The sequence below is a fragment of the Myotis lucifugus genome, unplaced genomic scaffold (genome assembly GCF_000147115.1).
Source record: "Myotis lucifugus unplaced genomic scaffold, Myoluc2.0 scaffold_361, whole genome shotgun sequence".
NCBI classification, from domain to species: domain Eukaryota; kingdom Metazoa; phylum Chordata; class Mammalia; order Chiroptera; family Vespertilionidae; genus Myotis; species Myotis lucifugus.
In genome coordinates, this window is record NW_005871409.1 from 390,722 (window position 1) to 400,967 (window position 10,246).

General features: G+C 40.3%; 1 protein-coding gene across 1 annotated transcript in view; it reads left to right on the top strand.

The window, feature by feature from the left end:
- The window catches only part of LOC102430049 (caspase-1-like), a 36,058-nt gene that overhangs the window by 10,857 nt on the left and 14,955 nt on the right, over nucleotides 1-10,246 (top strand). Inside the window, exon 10 of the mRNA XM_023764915.1 lies at nucleotides 7,335-7,613. Within this exon, the coding sequence (XP_023620683.1) occupies nucleotides 7,335-7,613 (279 nt within the window). The remainder of the gene's footprint in view (nucleotides 1-7,334; nucleotides 7,614-10,246) is intronic.

A 10,246-nucleotide genomic window follows, 5' to 3' on the forward strand; every position in this document is an offset into this window, starting at 1 on the left:
TAAGTAAGTTGTATCAGTGTCAATGGACAGATGTGTGTGTGTGTGTGTGTGTGTGTGTGTGTGTGTGTGTGTGTGGTGGGGGTGGGCGAGGTTGGGGAAGAAGGCCTCAACTCCATCCTTATCAAAGTCTCGTATAGTAAATGGGAGGTACTAAAAAGATGCTTTCTGCTGGTTCAGTGCAGAGCATGCTGTTCTTCTCTCAAAGTTCAGCAGTCAGATGCCCCTTTCTCAGGGTCAGCTGATAGAGACTGAGATGTGGCCGTAAGATGATGAAAGTTTGGTTTTAGATGGCCCCTCCTTTCACGCAGTGGGGCAATATGTAGACATAGCATGATCTCTTCCTTCTGTCCTCATAAGTGGAGTGATCTTTTAACTTGCATTTCTTTTAGCAGGACACTTTTTAAAAATATTTGTGTGTGTGTGTGCGTGTGTGTGTGTGTGTGTGTGTGTGTGTGTGTGTGTTTTCTCTTGTAGGAAACCTGGAATCCTGTCATTCTGTTCCCGCTTTTGGAATCATGTCTGCAGGAAACAGACATTTCTTTCAACATTCTAATAAATCTGAAATTTAAAAAAATGAAAAGTTGTTATGGTGTTTTTCTACTCTGAGAAGACAAGCAGTGGGATTTGGAGCTTTTAATGGATCCGGAGTCCTTAGACTTGATCCATGATCAATGAACAACCTAATAGCACCATTCTTTCTTTCTAGACACCATTTTCTGGGCTCTCAGTTTTAGGGATACAGATGCCAATCACAGTAGCTACCTGACTTCAAAGAACCTGCTGCTCAGCAGGAGGGATGCAGAGTATGATAAGTGTTGTATCCGAAATCCTAAATTACCACTCCCAGAAATTACAAGTTTCTGTCCTTTCCTAAGGTCTTTTAGGGCTGCAAAGTAATTTTGACTCAACTCCAGGCAGCTCACAGTTTACAGTGCCATTGGGAACAGAACCCAACAAACACAAAACAATTAGCTGACAATACATGATACCCTATGCATGTGTTGTATACAAAGTAACATCCTTGTGTGGTGCATTGGTAATGAGTTTGGGGTAAAATCCTCCAGTCAGCAATGCTAGACTTGGGAAGGACTGAAAAGACTACCTTTCACATGCAATTTGAGCCCTTCCTAATCCTAATCCATTAGGAGCAGAGGTGAATTTCTGACCTTTTGAAGACCTTATAAGTTGAATACCACAGTCTTTTTCCCCCCACTAACTAATCTTCTGTATTTATCTTTTTTTTTACTGCCATGCATTTGTTCTCCTACAGCCTGAGACTGCTTCTCTGATAACTCATTGTTCAGAGAATATGAAAAATAAATGGTAGTGAGAAGTCACCCTCAGCGAAAATTAAACATGAAGGCATGTTTAGGCAGTTACAGGAAAGCATGAGGAGAGTGGAGATGCAGATTCCTTCAGAACTTAATCCATAAAATCTCAAAAGCACAGGCAGACCGGGAGGGGATGATACCAGCACAGTCAAAGCAGAAAACAGAAGCTATTTTGGATACTTCTTATCTGGAAAGAAAAGGAGACCTGTTAGTTTTAACTTCTTCCTGCGTTTTCAGTGAGCAGAGGAGAAATACTGAGGGGTCAGAAAAAGGACAGAGAGAAGGAGGTGTGGGGCATGGAAGTGGGAGAAGGAAAAGGGAAAAAACCAGTCAGGGGTGCCAGCCAATAGGAAAATGTTTCATCATTTGCATTTCTTTCCCTTTTTACCCTAAAGGAAGAAAGATTTCTTCCCAAGGGATTTTCCCGGACTGACTGGTGAACTCAGAAGTTCTAAGCAGCAGTTGCTCAATGTCTGGTTCCTTGCCCCCGCCCCCTGCTATGAGGAAGTGCCAGATAGTTTCATTTTCAAGGCTGTGGCTGGCTTCGCAGCAGCAGGAAGGGGCTGAGGCTGTGGTTACCTATGGCTGGTGAGTAGGGGTCTTTTCTGACTAAGGAAGGGTCAGGGACTTTATTTATTGCTCCTGACGAACAGAAATAACAAAAGGGAAACAAGAACCTGTGGTTTGCAAGCTGAATTCTTCCCCTTATCGGGTCTGTGTAACTTGACTCATCCAGGGGACATTGCCTTAGAAAGGTGGAAATAAAAGGTTTCCAGGTCTTTTAGACCCAGGAAAAGTTAATTCCTTTCTTTCAGCTCTTGGTAATGAAGGGGAGGGAGAAGACAAATGGAGGAAGTTATTGTTGTGTGAGACAACTCTTGAAGAGTCTAAATGCCCTCTGTAATCTTCTGGCCTCCAGCTGTTTCTAAATTAGTCATCTGGGTGACAAACACTCGCCCAGGATCCCACCTGTGGTTGGCAAACTGCGGCTCTGGAGCCACATGCGGCTCTTTGGCCCCTTGAGTGTGGCTCTTCCTAAGCCTTAGGAGTACCCTAATTAAGTGAATAACAATGTACCTACCTATACAGTTTAAGTTTAAAAAATTTGGCTCTCAGAAGAAATTTCAATCTTTGTACTGTTGATATTTGGCTCTGTTGGCTAATGAGTTTGCCGACCTAGTAGGCGAACTTTGAATTCCCGCTCCCTTTGCCTCCTCCCGGATTGAATTAGGCGCTTGGTCTTTTGAGGAGACTGTCTCTTCCCCTTTCTCTCTAGCCCTGGTGCTGAGGACTCGAGTGCAGTTTTTCCTAGATCGCTATCACAGTTTTTTAACGGATCGGATCTTCCTCTCCAGGTTTTAACCCTCCAATCCATCCTGTTGCTTATACACAGAAGCGGGAAAAGCACGAGATGAGCTATGTGTGCAGCTCGTAGTCAAGCGCGTCCTGTCACTTTTTTGTTTCATTCTCCTCATCTGAAAGGAAGGGGTTCAACGAGGTCATCGGTTTCTAAACTTTATAACAAACCTGAATAATCTACAGTCATTTTTAAAAGTTCCGGTTATCCTGCCCCTGAATGAGTCCATCTTAAATAGGCATTCCTAGCCTTATAAAGATCTGCGGGTAATTCTTATATAGCTGGTCTGGCACAGGTTTATTTGCAGATTAGAATGATTAGGAAAAGTAATTAGTTATCTTGCAGTTCTCACATTCTAGGCATCTCTACATGTAATTTTCTTACTCAGAACTACAGTGTCTCCCAGGCGCTTTTTAAAAAATGTCTGAACGTTTCAGACAGGTTTTTCTACCTGTTAAAATATGTTTATCCATTTTTCCATTAATCTCTCTAAAGTATGAATTTAACTTCACAAACACATTTTATATTTACTGTATTTACCTTCCTTTTTTATATATACTATGCTCTTCATAGTATAATCTCTCCAGGGCAGCAGTTCTCAACCTGTGGGTCGCGACCCCTTTGGGGGTCAAACGACCCTTTCACAGGGGTCGCCTAAGACCATCGGAAAACACATATATAATTACACATTGTTTTTGTGTTTAATCACTATGCTTTAATTATGTTCAATTTGTAACAATAAAAATACATCCTGCATCTCAGATATTTACATTATGATTCATAACAGAAGCAAAATTACAGTTATGAAGTAGCAACGAAAATAATTTTATGGTTGGGGGTCACCACAACATGAAGAACTGTATTAAAGGGTCGAGGCATTAGGAAGGTTGAGAACCACTGCTCCAGGGTTTATGACTCATCTCATGACATTTTACTTAAGTTCCTATACTACAAGGATTGATTGTTTTCTTCAGGAAGCCTTTGGCTGGAGAGTAGTGAGTGAAACTCACACTCATGGCTGCACCTTTGGCCAAGCAGGAAGGCCTCACTGATTATTATTTTGGAATCAGGGAATCATTAGATAATAGATGTGACAAACGGAAAGGCAAGAGACAAAAACAAATAGCCCAATAAATATAAACAACCAAATTTGGTTAGCCATTATTATACAATTAACAAGCACAAGGGGAAAATTACTAGCCTAGTGAGAAACAAGGCATCTGGAGCTTATACCTCTGACACTCTGTCTAGTTTGGGAGCCTCAGGTAGGATTTCCTGAAGACAATTACATCTCATCTGAGATATAAAGAATAAGGGAGCAGTGGGGAAACAGGAAGAAATGTGGGGTTGGGAGACTGCCCACATAGAGCTTCCTAAGTAAGGGTCTTCTAGAAACAAGGTAATGAGCAAGGTGGGTAAGTGATAGAGACTGAGGATGGATGAATGAGAAGACTTACATTAGATTAAGCTCAGAAGTTTCATTATTAAATCTAGATTTTAGCATCCTAACTCTGTTTCATTGTGGAAAACAGATTAGAAGGAACCAGAAGTAGATTTATAAAGCTCCTGAAGTAATTAGGAAAAGGAAGGATGTTGGCCTGAAATGGAATAATGTGTAATTAAAAATGAGAGAAGTGGGCAGATTCTATAAATATTTAGTAGAGAAAATCAATACAATTTAACATGAGATGGAAAATCAGTTATTCAGAAAACAGGAGAGATTCACTATTAACATGTGATGAACTTGGTGTTTAGATATCATTTACTAGTAAAGGGAACAGAGAAGGTATATATAAAGATCAATTTTATGAAAATGAGTTTAATAACTTTGTGGTATATTGAGAGGAGGTAGATATATGAGTCTCAATTTTAGTATCCACATCTGGGCTGAATGCATAAATTTGGGAGTAATGTATAATGAAGCCATGAGAATGTAGAGATGATGAGAAGAGTACCTAAGACCAAACTCTGGTTGTATTGTGTACCACATTTCTCCCCATGCCATTCATTCAGTCGACTCTATACCACCTTGTTGAGTGCACAGATGCTAGTAAAGGAAACTGAAGCCCAGAACTCAGGTAGATTAAATCTTCCATACACTAACCTGTATGCTGTTTGCAATTCTTCAAACTCTCTGTTCTAACATCTGTATACTATATTGTATAATGCCGGGGGTCTTAATCCAGCATCTAGAAGGGTTCAGGAATCTGGAGAAGGGCTGTGGCATAAATTAATCACGAGTCCAGAGATGAAACATAATTTTGGAAGGCATTTGGGGGTCCAGAGAAGACTTAGTTGAAGAACTAAGTTCTCCTTGTCTCAGGACCCCTTGCTTTTTATTAACACAAATTGTCCTGAGGCAAAGTAGATATATACATCAAAGGGTAGGGCTACTATACAGAATCCATTGTCAGATTGGAGGAATTGCTTTCAGCTGTTCAGGTGTTTGGCCAGTAGGAGGCAATAACATGTAGATTGAATGCCCTCAGCTGTCTGCAGCAAGCAATCACTGATGCATCTTTTTCAGGGTTGGGGAAATGCCCTCAGCCATTTCCAGATGATTCAACCCTGCTGACATGCTGGAATTGGCTTCTGACAATTGTATCTCCGTGTTTCATTACCTTTTCTATCTCACCTGCAGAAATTTACCAAGTCTTCTTTGAGTCCCTGAAACACTGCATTATTTTAAGTAATTCTTCACCAAGTATCATGTGATGTACTTTGATGATTTAAGAGTTGGGGGGGGCTTTGAACCCCTGAGTTTGATTCCCTTCTCTCCACTAACTATACACACGGTGCACTAAACATACAATTTGGGTCAATTACTTAACCAATTTCTCTGTGTCTGCTTTCTTTTTTATATAATAGAATTATTAATATTCAGGTTAGATGGAGTTTTGGTAGAGTTTAAATGAGAAGATTCATGCATAGCACTTGGCACCAGTGGGGGCTTGATAAATATGAATTATTATTACTGAAGCTGTGTTGTAAAAATAGAATGTGAATCCCAATTTGTGTGATTTGGGGCAAATGGTCTTGAAATAGAGAAAATGAATGGCTATCTCATTAGATTATTGTGAGGATATGGCATATTAATGTTTGTATTTAGTACAGAGGCATGTAAATAATAATAGTAATAATAATAATAATAGTGATAATGATGTTTTACATTGCTTTATATGTATTTATTTTTCATTAAATTTAAGTGGACAAGAGATGTTAGCTGCAATTAAGCTAATTGATATAAGGTAACATTTAATTTATGTTTTGTAATTTCCATGTTTCTTTTCCATAATCACTACTAAATAAACATTTATTGAAATAATTTAAGATGACATGGAAAATGAAGCTAGTGGCCCTAATTGGTTTGGCTCAGTGGATAGCAAGTTGGCCTGGGACTCAAGGGTCCCAGGTTCGATTCCAGTCAAGGGCATGTACCTTGGTTGTGGGCACATGCCCAATAGGGAGTGTGCAGGAGGCAGCTGATCGATGTTTCTCTGTCATTGATGTTTCTAACTCTCTGTCCCTCTCCCTTCCTCTCTGAAAGAAACAATAAAACATATTTAAAAAAAGAAAAGAAAATGAAGCTAGTGTTTCTGGGCTCAAGTTCTTGTTCAATGTTCTGGCACATTTTCTTTAGAAACTGTCATTTTGTGTCAAGGCTATCCTTATATCTAGATGGACTGAATAATTATCTTAGAATTAATTGAGAATTGATGAGATATCCTGCCTTCCCATATATGTCTAAGTCATACCTGTGGTATTAAAAAAATCATTTATTACATTGACTTCTATATTCCTCTATAAAAATTCAAACTATCCCAGGCAATAATAAATTAACCTGTTATCAAATTAATCTACCATCTTGAAAGATTAGTCAGAAGATTTTTTCCAACTCTAAGTTTTGATTGAGACAAGATTTTAAAGTATTAGGAGCCTAGATGCATTTATTCACTTATTCATTAACTCATGTTTTCAGCTAGCCCCGTGGTCGGCAAACTGCGGCTCGAGAGCCAGATGTGGCTCTTTGACCCCTTGAGTGTGGCTCTTCCTAAGCCTTAGGAGTACCCTAATTAAGTTAATAACAATGTACCTACCTATGTAGCTTAAGTTTAAAAAATTTGGCTCTCAAAAGAAATTTCAATCCTTGTACTGATGATATTTGGCTCTGTTGACTAATGAGTTTGCGGACCACTGAGCTAGCCTATAAGTACTTTTAAGAATTTAAGCACAAAGATGTTACTAAGATATGTGGATACAGATTGTGGATTCAAATTCATAGTGCTTTCACCAGGAAAACTAAATACAGAGAGAAAATAGATTCTGTGGTCTGGTGGGACAAGAGCATGGACTTTTCTTGGAGCATACATCATCACTATGAGATGGAGAAAAGTAGAGAAATATAAGACCGGTGGGTGACATTAAGCTCAATGTCAGAGAAAGAAGATAGGAAGCTATCCAAAAATCTAAGGGACAATAGTCATTAAACAAAGCCTAGTACGTTTATTATGCACTGACAGAATGCCACAGGTACAATGAAAGAGGGATGTATTTTATTGGGGAAACATTGAAATAGTCAGAAGGTATTTCACCTTTCAGGGGGGGTCTCAAAATATAGTGCAAAACTCTTTAGGTTTTGCCCACAGTTGAAGGAGTCTTTGTATTTCTGACAGATAAACTCAACAAAAACCCACTTAAGGCTTTGGAATCCATCGGGAAAGACCTCTTAGTTGAAGTTTTGGATGGGTTGGTGAAAAAAGATGTTCTGAAATTGGAGGAAACTGAGAAGAAAAAATTCAATGACGCCAAACCTGGAGACAAGGCCCGGGTTTTAGTGGACGCTGTGCGAGGGAGACACCATGAAGCAGGTCAAGCCCTTGTCCAAACCTTCCTTAACACAAACAAAAATTCCATCAGCACAAAAGGTAAGAATAGAGGCATTTACAACAAATATCTCAAATTATCTGGAATCTGTTTATCTCCAATGCCTCCCCCCCACCCGTGTCCTCTGTAATGCCCCCGTGCTTAATTACTAAAATATTATTTTCACTAGCCTCATCAGTGTCCTTTTAGGGGCTACCTTGTCTTTTGTGAGAGGGGGTTTGGTTTCTGACTAGCTAAGAAGCTGAGTGTTTATGTTCAGGTTGCTCATGGAAAGAGCTCACTGTAGAGACTTTGTGGTTAGGGCTACCTGATCCCGAACCCTGGTTCTGCCACTTTGGACACTACATACATGACTTCCTTCAAGTTTTTTTTATCTCCTTAGGCATCAGTCTCAGCATCTGTGAAATGGGGGCAATTTTAGGAACTTTGCGGGGTTCATAAGCCTAAGAACAGAGTGCTAGGCATATGCGGACAACTCCTAACAGTTTATTTCTCACCCAGCACTCTCCCCTGAGCTCCAGATACATTGAGCTCTGGCAGCATAGTCTCCATTTCCACTCAAATATTCCTCTGGCTTCACTCAACTAAAATATCTGAAATTATAAACTTGATGCTCCTCATCAAATCTATTCCCTATGTATCTCATTAGAACTATAATCCACCAATTTTCTTAATCCAGAATGCAGCTGTTGTCTTTGCCAATGAATGAATAAGAGCTCTTAACAGAGTGCCAGGCGTATAATAAATATAAGATGAATAAGCAAACAAAGAACCTGCATGCAATAAATATTAGTAATCATGATTATCATAGTAATATTTAGAACTTTCCCAGACTGGCCAGGAACCTCAGTGGGGACCCCCCACCCAAAAGGGGGTGTGGCCAGCCTGAAAACAGCCATCAGCCCCTCACCCAGGCTAAAAAGTTTCAAATATATTAAAATCTTTCAAACATTTTGACCTAGATTGAATTACAAATGCTACTAGAGACTACATGTCCTCAGGCCCAAGTTCAACAGTGACTGACTCTGCTGGCTGCAGTTTAACCTAAAATCCCAACCCTGTATACTAGAGTTCATCAATAATAACAAAAAAGTAATGCACAAGGGGCTACATACAATATAGAGCCCTCCAAATTACACATAAGCTTTTGTTTCCTTTTTCTTTCCTCTTTTTAAATGTCTCTTTATTACTGAAAGCATTACATGTCCCGTTTTTCCCCCTGCACCCCCCAGGCCTTCACCACATTAGTGTCTGTGACCATGGGTTATGCATATCTGTGTATCAGCTTTTGAAAGAAGCCCTTCTCTAGGTGGAAGGGACATTCCCCCCAGCAGGAAGGACACTCTTTTCTGATAGATGTCCAAGATTGTGGCCTGAGCAGTGTTCTCGCTAACATTCACGCTGCTCCTTGTACAGGTTTATTATTTTCTCTTTAATCTGGAATGGGGTAGGAATAATTGGATTTTTTTTCAAAAATAAAACATTTGTAACTAGATATCACATTTAAATAATAGAAATTATAAAGTAATTTTAGCAACCCCAGGAATCACCATAAGCATTAAACCAAACTGATATAAACTACTGCATTGGCAGAGATAGTGATTGGCAGGCAGGAGGTAGGGGTAGATCCTATCATGATGTGTTCTGTGGTTCTCTGGGCTCTATCTGCACATGGAGTTCCCAGGGTGATCCTAGAACAACTAAGGTCCACAAGCCTAGCAGGCCAGGAAGCTGGGTGAGATGAGCTGTAACAAGTAAGGTCCTGGCCAGGCTTTTTGGACATACCATAGATATAATTCTGAGGTTCCCTAGTATAATATTGAGGGAATGGTGTGGGGGATATAAATAATACAAGGTATTTGATTGCTTATTTTATTTAACAAACTCATATATAGACACATGATTGCTATTTAGTCAGAGAGATAAGTACTCAAATTGCTACCCTCCAAGGATATGGTTTTTTCTCATGTAATATCAGTCCTTTCCTTTTTATATCATTTGAAGGGGTTTTCTGAATATGTCCTTAGGTAACAGGTTAACTGAACTTCTTAAAGTTTTGTCTAAACTCCTAATTCTATCATTTCTTTCAGCTCCATTCCCCGGCTGCTAGAATCTCCATTTGGGCAGCAGGTTGCACTACAATATCTATTATACTAGAGGCCCAGTGCACGAAATTCATACACAGGGTGGGGGGGGGGGCGGTCCCTCAGCCCAGCTTGAAGCCTCTCCAATCCAGGATCCCTTTCACAATCCGGAATCACTGGCTCCTAAATGCTCACCTGCCTGCCTGCTTAATGGCCCTAAATGCTCTCCCCTGCTGACCTGATTCCCGTAACTGCCTAACTGCTCTCCCCTCCTGGGCTGATCCGCCTAAATGGCTAAATGGTCTCCCCTTGCTGGGCTGATCCCCCTAAATCTTCTCTTCCTCCTGACCTGATCACCCTAAATGGCTTAATGCTCCCCCTCTGGTGGTGCTGAACTCCCTAACTGCCCTACCATGGTGGGCCAATCTCCCCAAACTACATATATGGTGCCCCCTCTCTGGGCTTGATTTTTTTAAATGCAAACTGGGTCTCCCCCTCCTGGGCTGATCCCCCCTAAATTCGATAATGCATACCCCCTGTCCAAGCTTATTCCCCCCTAAATTGCTAATTGCTCTCTCTTCCGGGCTGGT